Source organism: Camelus ferus, chromosome 6 (genome assembly GCF_009834535.1).
Source record: "Camelus ferus isolate YT-003-E chromosome 6, BCGSAC_Cfer_1.0, whole genome shotgun sequence".
Taxonomy (NCBI): domain Eukaryota; kingdom Metazoa; phylum Chordata; class Mammalia; order Artiodactyla; family Camelidae; genus Camelus; species Camelus ferus.
The window spans coordinates 28,667,562-28,685,979 of NC_045701.1; the positions used below are offsets into that span (position 1 = coordinate 28,667,562).

Sequence of the window (18,418 nt, forward strand, 5' to 3'; positions counted from 1 at the left end):
GCACCCTGCCTTCATGGAGCTTGTATTACAGTGAGGAGACAGGCAATAAACAACGTTATAAATAATAATAATAATAACAACAATAATAAACCCGATTATGCTTAGTGAAATAAATCAGAGAAAGACAAATACTGTATATTATCACTTATATGTGGAATCCAAAAAATAAAACAAATGAGTGAATAACACAGAAAAGAAGCAGACTCAGAGAGAACAAATTAGTGGTTACTACTGGGGAGGAAGGTCAAGATAGAGGTAGGCGGTTACGATCTACTATGTATAAATTAAGCTACAAGGATATATTGTACAGCACAGGGAATGTACCCAATATTTTATAATAACCTTAAATGGAGTATAATCTACAAAAATATCGAACTGCTATGTTGTACACTTGAAACAAATATATTATAAATCAACTGTATTTCAGTAAGTGAATAAGTAAATCGTAAAAATAATAAACCCATTACATGTTACCTAAATATCATACTTCTATGAGAAACAACGAAATTTTTCAAAATTAAAAAAAAGATGAGTGACACTGCTTTGCATTTTTATAAATCTCCTCTGTCTGACTTAGAAGACGGTCAGAATCTTGTATCTAGCTAAAGAATAGGAAGAAAGTTGGCCTCCAACAGATACTACAGTTGGAAAGGGGAGGAGTATTTTAGTAGCCTTTCCAGATAATTGTGGATGCTGTTTGATACGGTGACAAAACTCAGCGAGTTCCTCAAAAGTTAACTGCTGTGTCGAATCTGAAATCATATTAAAGACATTTTTGTATTTGGTTATTTAATAATCCATGGATCTGTCGGCACGTTAAATGGGTTGTTTTACCCATGATGTTTTTGTAACATCATGCATTGGTCACCGGGAAATTACTAGTTCACCGAATTATGTAGTGCTTTCAAATGTTGGCTCATCTTATTGCAAAATGTTTTTAAAATCCCGTTCGTTAATATCAACAGTTTAATCAGAAAAGTTAAGTATTGGGAAGCTGTCAAATTCACAGTGGCAGATAAACAGTTTCTCAAATTCGAGCTTGCACTTGAAAGCTCAGATTTTAAACTTGGCATCAGACACCGTGAGCTGTTTTCCTTCACGTGACAGGCTTCTTTCATTCTTAAGAAAGTGTCTGTCGGTTACTCAAGTGTGATTAACCACAGTCTGTGTATCACTCTTTTCATGAAAGTGTCACTCCACGAGATAAGCAGCTAGTCTAGCTCACAACAGTCACAACCATCGCACACGTGTTTTTCCTCTGGAAAACCACTGACCTTTGATGTACATCAGAAGTGCTTTAGGCACGGTTCCCGTTTTGTCACGCAGGATATTAAGAAGATGTTAACTCAAGAGTTTATTGTTAACAAAATTAGTAATTTTTGTATTTTGCTCGGGAGGTTGTCCTGTGACACTGGGCAATGCGCTGGGTTTGTGGCAGAAAAAACATAGCACTCTGTTCTGCTGACTTGTTTGATGCTCAGGCCCCAGCAGTTTTACCCACTGTTGCTTTTGCACCATCAGTGCAGCTCTCCCCACAATGAAGAAGGCAAAGAACATCTTGGAATTATTATGAAAAGACAACTAGGCCTTGCAAACTGCCTGAAGGGTCTTGGAGACCCCAGGGATCTGTGGACCACACTCTTATAGCTACCAGTATGCATAGCATAAAAAGTTACCCTTTATTAAGCCCACGCTATGTTCCAGACATCGTTATATGCATTAATTATTTTAATCCTCAGATGTACACATATGTGGAGAGCCTACTGCATTCTAGAAAGTGTGTTTGTTTTAACCTCTCTGCCCTCGTTTGTTTATGCTGCTCTGCTGCTCGTTCATGGGAGCTAATTAAAATCTGAGGCATTTGCAGCAGCATTGCTGCCAGGGGTATAAAGCTACATTTTCTCAGTCCCAGAAGTGTTGAGACCTTTAAAAATTCATGATCCAGCCTAGGCTTGCTTGGTGGGTGCTGGGTCTCTAGCATATGTCAGGCCAGAAGACATGCCATGCTTCTCAGGAGTCTTGAGACTGACCCCCACCCCTCAGTTTCCTTTCTTCTCATTATATTCTTTCTCTCACCTTCTGGAACTTGGTCTCACAGTTTGAAACCCCATCCAACATGAACGGCCTTAAACCTCGCGCCTTCTGCTGACTTACAGCTGCCCATCAACTCCCAATGTGCTGAGTTGCTTTCTCTGCCAGGTTCTTGGGGCCACATTTTTGTCACTGAGGGGTACTTGGTCACACGCAGGTCGTTGTGTATCCGTTGTCTCAGTGCTTACCTTGAAGGCCTGGACAAAGAACCCCACGCGGCGTTTCCTGCGCCATCCTTGCAGGTGGAAGGGCTGTTTTCCTTTCGCGTTTGCCCTCCAGTGAGCTGTTTTGCTGGAAATGTTCCATTCTCTAGGCTATAGATGCTGATTTGGATTGATAAATCAGCATATGTTAAAGAGCTCACCCAAATCCTGAATTAATCTGAAAGCCAGGTTAAGGGAAAGCTAATATTTGCTTGGTTTCATCATGATGCCGTAAAATTCCCTGTTGGAAAGAGGATGGTCTTTGCGCTGATTAACAGCTGCGGCTGCCGCCTTTCATGTAGGCTGTGCGTTATCTCTGCAGAGAATTCGGTCATGTGCTGAGCGCTGTAATTCTTTCAGGCCAAACACAGGCTCAAGGGGGAACTGTGCCTTCAGAACTAGGTAAACTTACGTCGGAGCCGAGAGTGTCTGTGGTTTTGTGCCGCTTCATTCCTTGGTGTGACTGTTAACTGGGAGAAACAGGAACTTTTACATTTGGCTGCTAAGGAAGCAGCTTCCTGGGAGGAGCCCAGACTTAGACCATAAATAACTTTTCTCCCCCAGAGGGAACAGATACTACCTCCCTAACACATATCACTCAGCAGTCCCTGCCTGGTGAGATCTCTCAGGAACATCTTTTCACTGTGCTTCTCTCTGCCCTGGGTATCCTTTTTTTTTTTTTAAGTTCTTTAACTTATGTGTCCCATCTGAACCTAAAACACCCACAGGGTTGGTAGACACAGCAGTGAGTAAAATTAATCCTTCACACCTAGATCTCTTCTGGAGATTTGGTAGCGAAGGTCTATTTTTATCTCCTTATGACAAGCCAAGACCATCTGTGGAGCAGACATCTGCATCTTCAGTGACACGGAGGTAGAAAGTGAGGCCATTAAAGACGGGGCACAGGCTCCTGAAAGCACCCATCTGGGTTTATTCCCACTGATGGACTGTGTGGCCTTCATCGGCCCCTGAGCTCTGCCGTCATCACTGGGTCTGAATTAAGGATCTTGGTGCCACCCATACCGTGCAGGAATGTGATGGACAGAGCCGGACTTGGATGCAGTTTAGGATATCAGAGCAGCATTTCTCACCTCTGTCATGACATATTCTAGAAACGTGTATGACATGGAGACGGGTGAGCAATGCCTTCCTAGACACTGGCAGGGTCCCCTTCCACTCAGTCCTCCTGCTCAGATCAGCCTCTCCCTTTTGGTCATCCTCCCACACCAATGCCAATCAGCACCTCTCAGGGGCCATTCAGTCCATCCAACCTCTGAGGGTCCCAGAGCTGGTTTGAGTCCCACTTCAGCCGTCTTTTCTGTACTTGTACAGCCAGTCATATTTCTGTGCAACCAGCATGAGCCCTGATAAATCCTAAGTTCAAAGTCATGCTGGTTTCTCTCCAAATGCTTGTGAAAGCAGCCTCTGACACAGTGTCACTGGCTCCTGCCACAGATCCAGGGCAGCACAGGCAGGACAGTGGGTGATGGTCAGATGTCCAACTGCAAAATCCTTGCACCTAGTAGTGTTTTCTCGGTCCACTTCTCTCCATCCTTTAATGTATTTTTATGTTTCTGTCATCCAAAATATGTTTTCGAATTCTTGAATCAGTGGTATGGCTTCCTCAGTTGGTGGTATATGGTATCTTTAAAATACCTGTAGAACGGTCCTACAGTAGAGAAATCCCAGCACTTAATGCTGCTTTAAGGAGCCTGGCGACCAGTGTTGTCTTCTGGTGCCTTCTCCCACCCAGAGTCACTCGCTCCCACTCTATCCCGTGGCACTAGCATGCACCCCCATGTTAGTATGGATTACACTGTGTTTTAAAATAAAGATAAATTTTATCTTTTAAGTCAAAATGAAAACGTAAAAAATCAACTTGTGAGTGCCCTGAGGACAAGAATGGTGTCTTACTCTGCCTTCTAAGTCCAGCCTCATTTCAAACGTCACTTGATCAAAATAGAATATTTAGCACCTTCAATCCAAAGTGGAGCTGTCCTTTTCTCGTAACCCAGCTCACACATTTGCCTTTTGGTGATATAATCTCCTTCTCTGTGTGCCATACCCACCTCTTAAAAAAAGAATTTTTAACCTTGCCCAGCTGATGATTGTGTCATCATGGAGTGAGATGGCGGAGTTCCACAGCTCTCCTGAGCCCCGACAGCCACAACTCTGGTCCTTTGTGTCATCCTTCCAGCGACGCTGAAGGAGCTTGTCTCCCAGACCATGATCCGCTGGGCGCAGGAGGACCAGATCCAGGACGCGGAGCTGGTCCGGATGATGTTCACACTCCTGCGGAGGCAGTACGACAGCATCGGGGAGCTACTGCAGGCTCTGAGGAAGACCTACACCATCAGCCAGGCCTCCGTGAGCGACACCATTGGCCTGCTGGCTGCCCTGGGCCAGATTCGCTGCCTGCTCAGCGTCCGGATGGGCAAGGAGGAGGAGCTGCTCATGATCAACGGTCTGGGGTAGGTCGTCGCATCAAGTGCAAGTCCCCAGAGGAGCCTTGGAGGGGGAAGCTGGACCACCTTGCTGCGTGGCTGTTCCAGATTCGTAGCATATAAAACCTCCGCGTGCCCCTGTCCTGACTTCACCCCTCGTGGGAATATATCCTGGCTAAATCACTCACCTTCAGTACCCTGAGAGACGAGACTACGGGCTACTCAGGGTGACGGGGTGTGGCCAGAAGAGTAGGGGGAGGTCTTGGAGAAAAGCAGATATTTACCTAGAATCTGATTTTTTTTTAAAAAAAAATAGCCCCAGGGAGGCAATGAAAAAAATCAGAGGAAGGGGCAGTGTGTTCAGCCCAACAAGAGAACAAGAGAGAAACCTTTTGAGCACCTGAGCTTTTGACTGGAAATCTTCCGAGACTTCCCTCTAAAAAGTTACGGCCTGATTTCTCCCTTTTCGCAGGGACTAACGTAGAGTCATTTTTGTCACTTCTTCGAGACACTCTTCCCCATGACAATAGCTCGTGGCTCTTCCATAGAAGTCTTACCGCAGAAAAATTACATTTTACACATCAGAAAGATGTCCTTTAATTAGGTAGTGTCGTTCCATTTTGCGGGGGAGAAAACCGAAGCCCAGAAAGGTTCCCTGACCAGCCCACAGTTTTACTCGATTAAAATCAAGCACTAGAACTGCATTCTTCCTGCTGCTCAGTGCTCCGTCCTACCACCCTTGAGCCCACAAACCAAAAGAGCATCACTGAAGCCCAGAACAGGGATGCTGAGGACACCCGGGTGGGGGTCAGGGAGATGCAGGCATTCTTGAAGTTCATTTCCAAAGAAGAATCTTATAATAGACATGAAGAGACTTTTATGGGAAGAGAAAAGAGCTACAGAAACAGCCCCTCCCCCGGCCCTGGCAGTAGACACAGCTGCACTAAAAACTGGTCATGTCTCCTCTTAACGCCTGCAGCGGAGGGGGTGGTGGAGGGGGAGGGATGAGCAGAGAGTCACCACCCGCAGGGGACCACCCAGCCAGCTCACAGGCTGCTTCTGCATTTTGATTTGCCTGCAGCTTTATTGGTTGAATCTGAATGACTTAAAAACAATTCTTTTCTGTTTCACTGTTGATAATTTCATTGGTTTTTGAGGACTGACCATCCAAAACAGTCATCGGTACCTAATATACCATTGCCTTAAGAAAAAGGTACAGCCCTATCAGTTGGAAAACTGAAGTCCATAGAGAGATAGATAAAAGGACAAGAGAAGAAAAAAATCCAGTGATTTGAGCTGTCTCAAAACTATCACCAGCAAAAAGACCAAGGGGCAACTGATTAATATGTCATTAGAAGGAAATATTTCAAAGAAAGTCTTAGTAGAAATAAGAGAGCACAAAATATTCCTATCAGCTAAAAAAGCCCCTCCATGTGTATTCCAGCCTACCTAGTGCCTTCTGAGTTATCCTTCCAGCACGTCACACATGTGTTACATCACCCCCGGGCTTTTTGTGTGTTTGCTTGTTCTTGTCCCTGAATTTCATAGCATTAAGGTAAGCAAGTGCTGACGTCCATCTCCCATCCTTACCCTAGAGACATAATGAACAACAAGGTGTTTTACCAGCACCCCAACCTCATGCGCGTCCTCGGCATGCACGAAACGGTGATGGAGGTGATGGTGAACGTGCTGGGTACAGAGAAGTCTCAGGTAACGTGGTGAGGATTTAACCAGAGCTTGACCCCTGGGCGGGGGCACTTGAAGTGACCTGTTCACAGCCACGTGGCTGATGCCCGTTGCCTCAGCGACTCCTCCCGGGGGAAGGAGGGACGTGCACCGAGCCAGGAAGGAGCCGAGAGGTGGGGTCCAGCCTGTGTGAGAGCTCTTCTCGCTCATCCCACCGGGCTGCGCTGCTGCTTAGTCTCCTTCCCGGACTCTGCAGCCCCGCTTCTTGTAAGATGGAATTCCTCTGGGCTCCACGTAGGAGCCCGGCACGTTCTGTACTGTGTCAGGAAAAGGCTGTTGTGAAAGGGAACACGATTGTAATAATGATCCTGGCAGTGTTCCCACTGGAGTGTGCGTTCCTCTGTGAGCCAGGCTCCTGTTGATGTTGGGTTTTCTGGCCAGCTCCCTGCCCCCCTCTTCATCCCCCATAAGGAGCCTACCATCAGGGGAGCTCCTGTGGGGAGGGGAAGAGAGTGGATAGGGCCCACCAGGGCACTTATCCCAGCTTGTCTGGGTCCTTCTCAGAGTTAGATAGCTTCTGAAGACAGTGGGTGGGGGAAGACAGTGGATGACATCGGAGACACCAGAGTGCCAGGGTCCTGGGAAAGTGGTCCTACCAGTATTGACAGGCAGGGGTTGTTTTGTAAAGGAGAACAGGAGCCAAGCTCCCCTTCCTCCTCACTTGCTTCTCTCCCATCTCTTGGGAAAGTGGACTCTCTCCAAAAGATCCCTGAGCAAAGTCTGGCTGCCTCAGCGAGCAGGCAGACTGTAGCTGTCAGAACCTTCCTTCCTAGAGCACTCTCCATGGTTCTAAAGCCAGAAATCGAGGGCTTTCTAGGATCCTAAGTCGAGGTTAATACTGACACCACTTATTGAGTGTGACTGGATCAAATGTAAGACGTGGCCAGACCCTGGAGATGCTAATTACTGTGTGAAGCAGAGACGCCAGGCGCTATCAATGGTCATACGAGATGGCATCTCAGTGCTCAGTTGTAAACAGGTGCTACAGGAGCCCATGGGAGAGTAGTTACCAAGGGCAGAAGTGACTGGGGAAGGCTCTTGGTCTGAGAGGGTGATGCTCTTGAGGCTTCCAAGGTACAGGGACCAACCTTTATCCAGAGGACTCAGGTTTGACATAGCATTAGACCTTACTTGTCTGCAATCACCCATCCCCTTTTCTGTCCATTCCCTTCCTAGTTAGAAACAGTAGTTCAGTGTAGGGTTGTGCAATTTCCTGTGACATCTAAGGGTGACAGGGATTCTGGTTTGACATCTGTTTTCTTCGAAAGAAAGACATTTCAGGAACTATAATTAGCTCTCAGTTTTTTAGAAGCCTCTCTTAGGTGTGCCCTCTCTGTCCCTCCTGGGAATAAGTCTTGGAAGTAAGGAGAGATTCCTTTTCCAAACCGTCCACAGCTTTCAAGACTTCAGCCTGAGGCTCTTTGAAGTCTTAGAAAGGTCGTGTGCTAGATTCCTTGGCACTTTCTGCTTCTCTCTCCAGATCGCCTTTCCAAAGATGGTTGCTAGCTGTTGCCGCTTCCTGTGCTATTTCTGCCGAATTAGCCGACAAAACCAGAAGGCCATGTTTGAGCATCTAAGTTACCTGCTGGAGAATAGCAGTGTTGGCCTAGGTATGTCGCCTTGTAACTTCTGCATCGAGCTCAGAGGTTACACTCCCCCTGCTGACCACTTGGGCGGTAAAGGGAAGGAAGTCATGTACATCCTATGGTATTTTTAAATCTAAGAAGGAACCCTGCCTGATCTAAAAATGGGGAGGATAATAATACCACGTCTCTGCCCTCCAGCCTAAGTGGAGAAGTTGCTACGAACCAGCACTGGTGCCAGATTACTGTCGACATAGTCATCCGGTTTTACCTCCTCTCTCTGGGGACCGGTGGCTCAGAGTCTGACATGCTGCCTGAGGTGGTGGATGTAGTCTGGGGACACGGCGCCTCCCAGCCCGTTCAGCGGACCAGGGAGCAGGGCTAACGAGACCAAGGTCATGGGTCCAATCCCTTCTTGGCAGGCTGGCTGCAGGCTGCATGCCTGTCCCACCAGCCAACTGGCCGGTGCTTTTCATAGCTGAAAGGCAGAGTGGCCAAGAACAACAGTGGACAAACAGTGTAAATCCATCACCACCGCTCGAAAGTCAGCACACACATATGCCTCACCCACTGTTCTGGACATAAACCAAATGAATCTGTGCAAGACGCAAATACATACGTTCTGTGCACGTGAAATTTGAAATCTCGGGTCTCCTATGTATCAGATGCAGCCTCAGGCCAGCAACCGTTTTGTAAAATGCCCCTCGCTGGAGTTTTTCTCCATTTTAGCCTAAGAAAAGCACTTGAATGTACGTGGTCCCCACTGAGCCTGTGAACCAATTTTCTGGCTTAAGCCATACTCACAGTCAGTAACGAGTGTGGGAAGGAAGGACAGCAAATAGAGCAGCTTTTAAACTGGGCGGGCAGCCCCCTCAGAGAACAGCGATGTGACCCAGGTTTTGTGTTTGCTGCCCTCTCCCGGCCATTAGTGTGCACTGCAACCTCTGCTGCATGCTGGGTGGCCTGTTTCTCCCTTGCTCTCTCCTCCTCTTCTTCCTCAGCCTCCCCATCGATGAGAGGGTCCACCCCGCTGGATGTGGCAGCTTCCTCCGTGATGGACAACAACGAGCTGGCGCTGGGCTTAGAGGAGCCAGACCTCGAGAAGGTAACTGGCCCTGGGGAGGCACTGTGCTTGCTTTCCCCTGCCTGTAGCACAGCCAAGCCAAGGAAATGCAAGCCAAGGCTGGGTCTCCATCAGAACCGCTTCAGCGCGTGATGAAAATGCAGTGGGTTGGGAGTCACTGGGAGCCGGACGAGAACTAGGACCAGAGCATCTCCTGTGGGCAGGGCTCGCCAACTCCACTGCCGTGGACGTGTGGTGCTTGTGTTCCCCGTGTGTGAAGTCCCAGCCTCACTGGTCTGTGTGGAACCACCAGAGACCTGTGGTTCCTGATAAAGTTCTGTGTCGTCAAATTTTTATCTTTATCCGCTAAAGAAAGAGACGCGACAGAAGATTGTGTGATCAGTATTAAGGACACACGTGTGTCCTCTCCGTGTACAGATGAGACAGAACTGAGCTGCCCCGTGTCGGGTTGTGAAATGCATTCCTGGTGGGGGGGGGGGGGCTGACTCACCCCCATCTTTTCCACGTCCCGTCTTGGGACGATTTCCTAGACTGGCTGGCAGACAAGATGAGCTGTGCATTTTGCGAGTGTGGAGCAGGGCAGTTTGGGGTTGAGGGGAGACAGACAGAGGTCATCCACTGTGTGGTGGGTTTGGGGACACAGAGCAGAGGGGCACCTGACCCCCAGCGAAGAGACAGCCTGAGGGCTCAGACAGAAGCTACTAAGCCACATTGTGGGGAAGCACATGCCAGGAGCATTTGAAGTTCAGGATGGAGAGCATGGGGTACTGGAGAACCGGCCAGTGGGTGTGACAGGGCACAGAGTGCTTGGTGGCGGGGGGAGCAGGAAGGAGGGGGCCTTCTGCTGCCATTGCTATTACTAGTAGAAGTCCACACTCCTGCGGGATCACCGTGTTCCAACCCCCGCTTGGAATTAACACACACAACCCCTAGGACAAGCCTTCTTATTGTTGCCCCAGTTATAGGAGAGGAAACAGGCCTTGAGAAATGAGGTAGTGTCCTCAGTGCCATGGGGTTTTGTAAGTGTCAGAGCCAGGGGTCCAAAGAGTTGAGCTCCAGAGGCCGTAGTCCTGCCTGTTATGTTACTGGGGCTTCACTGCAGAGCCAGGAGCCTGGAGCCCAGTGGAGGGCTTAAAGTGGGGAGCAACTCAACAGACTCTGTATTTGAGAAAACACGTCCTGAGATGGGGGAGGGTACAGCTCAGTGGTAGAACACGTGCTTTGCATGCACGAGGTCCTGGGTTCAATCCCCAGTATCTCCATTTTTAAAATAATTAATTAATTATAATCCCCCCCCCCAAAAAAAGAAAACACGTCCTAGTTTCAGTAAGAAGAACTGATTGCAACAGAAACAAGACAGCCCCCCAATGGTACACACACAGACTGGGGGCTGTGCGCCCAGCAGTGCACTGTGTGATAGCTGTTCCGTAAATGCCCTGGGCATCCCTGGTCTCTGCCTCCAGTGGGACAGACTTCAGTCAAACACAGTTATTCATACAGGTAAACAGCAATAAATAACAATGTTCGTTTGGGTGATGTGATGATCACTGATGCCTGTTTTTAAAAGTAGCTAAGGATTCTCTTACGACAAGATGGTGCCCCGGGGTTCAGGGCTCAGCACCCCATCCTCAGCCGTGGTTCACCTGTTCACCTGATCCTGCTCAACAAGGACCCAAAGCCTCCTTCAAAGATGCAGGATGTGTTAAGTGGAGGCCAGGAGGCTGGGAGAGGGCAGAGGGAGTACTTAGGGAAACCTGTGAAAAAGGAGGATGCTGAGAGTCGCTGCCTGCTTGTCAAGCGGTTCTGGTGGCTCAGCAGAGTGCACAGACTTTATTCAGACCAGTGTTGGGAAATGACCCAAGTGTGGGCCCTGGGGTAGAAGGGGACGGACCAGTAAATGCTGCCTTTCTATCGATCACAATGGAATTCAGGTCTGAGACTGAGCAACCCCCACCCACACATACACACCTGAGCACTTATTTCTGTGACCAGTGAAATGCCCTGCACCTGCAACCCTGAAAACTCTGCCTGATGCCTGCCTTTATTGATGTTTTTTTCCAGACATCTTTAAGCCCAAACAAAATCTAAGCTCTAAACAGAGTGATATCCTTATTGGTTTAAGAAGGAAAAATGTGATGATAGCTTCTTACTGAATTTTGACTTAGATCCATCATTCTTGCCAAATGACTTAGGGGATTTGCCATCAGCAAATACATGATTTGTTTGACAAATGTTTATTGAGCCCCTGCTATGTGCCAGACCTCGGGGATTAAACAGTGAAAACACCATTGCTGCCATGGCAGATTCGCAGCACAAAAGATGCCCCCTTCTCCCTGCATACATAAAATATCAAAAGCTAAATTAGAATGACAGCTGCATTTCAAGCAAAGGTCTGTTTGTGGAGCTTTTGGCCTGGCGCCTTCTAAAAGGTAGGCAGATTCTAAAACACTCCACCAGGTCGCAGAGCTGAGATCTTCTGCTAAGTGTCTGGTAACCTGGAAGCAGAGGGAGATCCTAGCCCTTCCCTGGCCGTGGCCTCCTCACCAGCCAGTCTCGGCTCCTGACCCGGGACAGCTGTTGTTGAACCAGGACTTAAGGAGAGGTCCCTGTTGAGTCAAGAGCCCCCTCAGTCAGCCAGTGACATGACACAGCATAGTCTTGAAATACCATGGCCAAAGGAGCATGGCCAGCCGACATCCGCCAGTGTGTCCCCAGCGGCACCCTAGTTAGGATTATTTTTTTTTTTTTTTTATTTATTTATTTAATGGAGGTGCTGGGGATTGAACCGAGGACCTCGTGCCTGCTAAGCACACACTCTTACCACCGAGCTGTATCCTCCCCTCCAGGCCTGCTTTTAAATGGCAGCTCCCTCTTGCCAGAACTGGGAAATCCATGGAGCTGACAGCACATGGCCTGTTCCTTCGTAGTCGTGATCATCAGTCTTGTCAATTGTGTGGAAACGAAAATGAATAGAAGGTTCTGGTTTCAAATCAGCTAAATTATTTATTTGAAAAGTCGTGGGCTCCCTCTGGCTTCTAGGGGAAAGGAAGTCCTTCAGTTCCCAGAATTTCGCATGCCTTGCAGCTACGTAAAAAACTTCCCTAGAAAACCTGGGCCCTTACTTTTGCGTTGTTCTCGGCAGGTGGTGACCTACTTGGCAGGCTGCGGCCTGCAGAGCTGCCCCATGCTTCTGGCCAAAGGATACCCGGACGTCGGCTGGAACCCCATTGAAGGGGAGCGCTACCTGTCCTTCCTGAGGTTTGCCGTCTTCGTGAACAGTGAGTCTCAAGTTTTCCATGCCTTTCAGATCTAAGATGGCATAATCGCAGGTGCATGCAAGGAAAAGGAGATCCCTAGCACTGCTTCCTCTCCGTAAATACGGTAGATTCTACAGGTAGGTGGCAGCTGGCAGAAAGACCTCAGGGAGAATCAGGCGAGACAGGGATCAGGAGCAGTGGACAGAGTACTGTGCTCTCAGGCCAGATCCTGCAAAAAAACTCACAGTGCGGGCTTGGGCTTCTCACCTCTCTGCACCTCTTCTCCTGAAAGAGAGCGCTTATCAGTCTCTGCATCTCACCTGCTTCATAGAATTAAATGCAAATGTGCCTCCAGATCCTTAGACTGTTTGATGGAAGCACGGATGGAGGGATGGATGGAAGGAAGGATTGATGGGTGGAAGGAAGGGAGGAGGGATGGACAGATGGATGATGGATAGAAGGAAGGATGGTTGGATGGATGAGTGAATGAATAAAACTCAAGAATAACTGAATAGCTGTGAAAAGTAACCAGACTCCCAGGAGAAAAAATGCCACAGAAACCCTAAATCATTTTCTATTTCTTTTTTTTTTTAACATTTTTTATTGATTTATAATCATTTTACAATGTTGTGTCAAATTCCAGTGTAGAGCACAATTTTTCAGTTATACATGAACATATGTATATTCATTGTCACAGTTTTTTCTCTGAGCTACCACAAGATCTTGTATATATTTCCCTGTGCTATACAGTATAATCTTGTTTATCTATTCCACAATTTTGAAATCCCAGTCTATCCCTTCCCACCCCCAGCCCCCTCGGCAACCACAAGCTTGTATTCTATGTCTGTGAGTCTATTTCTGTTTTGTATTTATGCTTTGTTTGTTTTCCTTTAGATTCCATATATGAGCGATCTCATTTGGTATTTCATTTTCTTCTTAATATAAGTCATCTCTCATTTATTACGAATTCCAAGTCAACCAAAATTCCGTATTTTTACTAGTTTAATGTCCTGAAGATTGTGGACAGACTACTTCCTTAAAACCGCACCTTGTCTCCTGAGATGCTGTTAGAATGCGAATTCGCTTGTATTTGAGTTATAGTTAGGCTCCTTCTCCCTTCTCCCAGTTTGGAGCTCCAGGCCGACGCATCCAGCTGGGCTGGTTAAGTGACCGCAAAGAGGGACTGCAGCTGATAAGCAATCACGCCCATTGTTCTAAGTGTGAGAATTCACCTCATAATATGTTGCCATGACATGATCATTATATTCCCTTGTGCTCTTCTTGTCTCCCTACCCCCTCCCCGACCCCCTGGTTATTTTCTTACACCATAATGCACTCAATTCTTAATATGTGAGTGGTTTTCCCTTGTTCTGGTTTTCCCCCTTTCCTGACTGGGTCACTGACCTTGAGATGTCTGTCTTGTTCCCCCGGGACTCATCCAGCCACGTTTTTAAGCACGTGGGTCTTCTGCTTCCCTCTCTGTATTCCTCACCGTATCTCCTATTTGCCTGTCATCTGCGTGGCTAAACTCCGTCTTCCTCTGAGGCCAGTTTCAGAGTATCTTCTCATAGTCTGTCCCACTTCTAATCCAGATGAGCACAGACCCAGAATGATTGCAGAGTTACTGAGGTAAAAAAGAGATTTTTTTTTTTGTAAAGTAGATTTTAAGGATTCATAAAGGTCACCAATTATGTAGGTAGACTGTATGATACAAACCAGATGCAGGCAGGACCAGTTTCTTCATCCTGGCCACCTTCACAGTCAAGATCAAGAGCTTTATGAGTCAGCAGTGGGACTGTCTACACGGGTTACGAAGGTAGAGGAATTCACTGGCCGTGCTCTTCCCTGGACACTTGCTTATGCTGGTTAGGTACGACCATAATGAGCTAAGCTCTGAACCAAAATGTTGCGCCCACCTCCTTTGCTTTCAGGTTGTTTCATGCCTTTTTAACATATTCTCAGCAGTACAATTTCAGAATGCAGCAAGTTCTGGCACACTGGCCCATCAGGAGGAAGATACGTGCACTTTAATGTTCACTGTGTCTCTATCATATAAAGGCCACATTTGGTTTTGGCAAAGGATGTTGGCTTCTGCTTTCAAAGAATTTACAATCTAGTAAGAGGAACAGACATGGACAGAGGTCACCTATAGTCAGGAGTGGAGGAAGGTAGGAACAGAGTGCTAGGGTTTCACCAGGGGAAACTCACATCCTGTTAGGAAGATCAGAAAAGGCCTCCTGGGGGCGGTGACATTAGAGATGAGCTTTGAAGGGTCAGATTTCCAGATGCAGGGGAAGTGATCAGTGGGGGAGCAGCCTGAGCAGTGGCCTGAGGGCTAGAGGATGCTGTGCTCGGGAAACGCAGTCTTCTGCTGGTCTGGGTGATGAATATGTGGGTGACAGTGGTGAGAGATGAGGCTTAAACAATAGGTAGGCAGCTATAATGAGGAGACTCTAAATGCAAAGCTGAAAAGTTTAGTCTTCATTCTCTGTGCTGAGAACTGGGGAACATTTTTATCAGAAGAGAGAACTGATGGGAACCACCGGGAAGTTCTGTGCCCAGGTTAGGAGGATAAGTTTCTGAATTACAGTGGTTGTGATGAGAATGGAATGGAGGAGATCCATTTGAAAGAAATTACAGAGACAAAATTTAGAGGACTTGCTGGTGGTGATGATTATGTTGAGAGAAAAGGAACCAAAGACACTTTGAAGCTTAGAGATTTAAGGATAGGGAGAAAAGGAAAAAGGGACAACCAGAAGGAGACAGTGGTTTGAGATGGAAGGTAATGAGCTTGTGTGGTTCAGGTAATGTTGATTTTGCGGTGTGTGACCCCGAAATGGAGGTGCCCCTAATGAGGGTATAGGATAGAGATCAATCAGGCAACAGACCAGGACTGAGTAGACTTGCAGACCACCTGCCGTTGACATGGTGGGAGAACATGAGAGAGAGAGAGATGGCGAGTATGAAAAAAGGGAAAAATAGAACCTTGTTGAGCACCTAAAGGAGGGGAAAGAGTGGCTCAGTCACAGGAGAGGGATATGGAAGGGTTTGGGCTGCAGGATGGGCTGTCTTGGGCTCAAATACAGCTCTCTCACCAGTTCTGTGAATTGAGGCAAATTTCCCAGCCTCAGGTTTTTATGTACAAAAGAGAGATAATAATTGCATGCACCTCGCAGAGTTGTCAGGCTTAAATGACATAATCCAGGGAGCACTTAGATTAGCACAGTGCCGGGAGCAGAGTGAGCCTGCAGTTGGGTTAGTTGTCACTGTTGTTTGTTCATGATCCTTTAAGGGTACTGGGGCATTTGAAATGCGAAGACTCTTGTAAATAGATTCCTTGGGACCTCAAAGCTCTCTGTCTTTGTGTCTTTATTTCAAAGTCTTTATATTTAAGAGGTGATGAAAAAGGACTTCCTGGCCACATTTGTGGGGTCTGCTCAGCAGCGGAAGATGAGAGTGTTATGGGTGCTCATGGTAATCAGATTGGTTATGGTGGGTGATGGTGATGGTGACAGTGGGGAGTGAGGATGGTGGTGGTGGTAATGACAGTTCACACTTACTGAGCATTTCCATGTGCCAGGCACTGTTCAAAGCACTTTTATATGTATTAACTTATTTATGTTATGCAACAGTCTAGTGAGTTACATACAGTTATCTTCATCATTTTATGGATTAAGACCCTGATGCTTAGCGACATTAAGTATCTTTCCCAGAGTCACATTGCTAGTGGGACTTTTCCTAGGATTTCAACCAGAGTGGTTTGGCTCCGGAGGCCAAACTTTGCTCAAACCATTATGCCTATTGCCTTGGTAACACTGTCTCCCTAATGAACAGGGAGAAATAGCATGTTCTCCTTTGAGCTTGCCAGAAATTGTGGAACTATTTAACTTCCGTTTGGTGCAAACTTTAAAAAAAAAAAAAAAACAGTTTAAAAAGCCAAGTCAAAAGTTCTTGCTTTATCAAAATAATAGAATTAGAGACAAATATTGTATGATATCACTTATGTGTAGAATGTAAAATAAAATGATACAAATTCTATTTACAAACCAAAAACAGACTAATGGACGTAGAAAACAAACTATGGTTACCAAAGGGGAAAGGGTAGGGAGGGATAAATTAGGGACTGGGGACTAACAGACACATGTCACTATACATAAAATAGATAAACAACAAAGACCTACTGTATAGCCCAGGGAACTATATTCAATTTCTTGTAATAACATTTAATGGGAAAGAATCTGGAAAGAAAATGTATACATGTATGTGTATGTATAACTGAATCACTTTGCTGTACACCTGAAACTAACATTGTAAATCAACTACACTCAAGAATTTTTTTAAATCATAGAATTAGAAAATTCTAACATTATTCTACTGGTGTCTCTTAATGTTGGTGTTAAATCTCCTTAAACAAGATTTGTCTTTAAAGGAACTTCTTAAAGCATATGATTTTCCCTATTTTATTTTTATTAGCTTGCTGGGAAGCCTTGGGTTGCATTTAACTCTGGGAATACTGAAATTGAGACGTGTCTGTTAACCCAGAAGTTGCAAACTTTATAGCCAGTCTAGACGCAGAAGTGTCTGGGTGTCTGATTAATCCTTTCCTAATGGGGATACCTAGAAGGAAAGGATTCCTTACCAATCCATAAGAGGAATGGGGAAGTAATTCTGTGCTTCCTTAGAGTCCTTGGACTGTGTTGGAGATGTCTTCCTCAGGCTACAGACCTAGTTGTGAGGAACACAGTGTGTCCCAGCTTTGCTGAATCTACTTCTCCAGGCAGATTTATTATCAGTGGCCATTACTTGGGCATCTGTCTTGCAACATGTGCAGAGTACATGAGGGGCTATGTGAAGTGACAAGAGACATGCTCTCAAAGTTCTGCCCCGAAGTCACTTACAAGTCAAGGCAGCAAACAGGGCAAACTCAAGGAAAATTATCAGAAACATACATATATACTAAAAACTCAACTGCCCCTACCTATAAAGTGACTGTTGGCATGCCAGAAATGACGGCGCTTCCTGGACTCTGCTAAAGGGAATACAGGAATGCCTGGGGAAGAAGGCAAATGTTGAATAACATCCTGAAGACAGAAATGGACATGGTTTAGCAGAGTAGGGTGGGGAGCGCATTCTGAGGGGTGTTGAGCTGGGAGCCATAAATCTTCTAGGATGTGTCATCTATATCTCAATAATGCTGGCAAAGAAATCTTTTAGGATCAAGAGTACCAAGTAGCTTGTTGACTTTGAAGGACATAAGAGGTATAGATGCTTAAAAGCATCAGCTGGTTCATTCCTGTCTGTGTATTCATGTTTTTAGAGCCAGGGAAGAAATGTAATTATCATTCGTCACTGGGGTTGGTACTGAAGACTGGGAGTGGTTAGGATTGCAATGTCTAAGGTGTTGTTCTTGCTCTCAAATTTATAATCTGAGGAAATGGACAGCCTCGGTTCTTGTAAACAAAGGCTGATGATTGATCTGGTAATGCAGGGGTGGATGGTCACCTTCAGCCTCCCATCTGATTATTTCAAGCCTCTACATGATGTTAACAAGGCGCTTGAGTGTACAGGGTTAGATAATTTTGACATGAGGTCCTGTTCTCTTTGAATATACAGTCTCGTGAGAAAAATACAGATACAGGCAATTCATTAATTACACTGGGGTTCAATGCCTGAAGGAAGGGGATATTTGAATAGACTGGATCCTCTGGGGCTTTCAAGTTGAAGCTGGTCCAGAAGGATGCAGTGGAGTTACCTCGGTCAAGGTTTTATGTCAAAGGGACAAGAAGGAAGAGAGCGTTCCAGGCAAATGAACTTAAAACAGGGATTGTGGTTCAAATAGAGGAAGAAAAGCAGTGGGCTGGAGGGAAATCATTGCATCCCTACCGAACATCCTTGTGGTGGGAATGACCGCTTCCCGTTCCAATGGGGAGAATCATTCCATTTCCATCCAACTTCTCAGGAATGTTGAAAAGAAGGGAGTACTGCAAAGACAGTGTTGAGAGCCTTTGAA

General features: G+C 46.4%; 1 protein-coding gene and 1 non-coding gene across 13 annotated transcripts in view; both read left to right on the plus strand.

Moving 5' to 3' along the window:
* The window catches only part of RYR3 (ryanodine receptor 3), a 499,181-nt gene that overhangs the window by 354,174 nt on the left and 126,589 nt on the right, over positions 1–18,418 (plus strand). For all 12 annotated transcript variants that reach the window (XM_032481566.1, XM_032481567.1, XM_032481577.1 and 9 more), the window contains 5 exons: positions 4,492–4,765; positions 6,334–6,448; positions 7,965–8,094; positions 9,069–9,172; positions 12,294–12,429. In XM_032481566.1, the coding sequence (XP_032337457.1) occupies positions 4,492–4,765; positions 6,334–6,448; positions 7,965–8,094; positions 9,069–9,172; positions 12,294–12,429 (759 nt within the window). The remainder of the gene's footprint in view (positions 1–4,491; positions 4,766–6,333; positions 6,449–7,964; positions 8,095–9,068; positions 9,173–12,293; positions 12,430–18,418) is intronic.
* TRNAA-UGC lies at positions 10,342–10,413 on the plus strand. The gene has a single exon. It is a non-coding gene; the product is annotated as a tRNA-Ala (tRNA).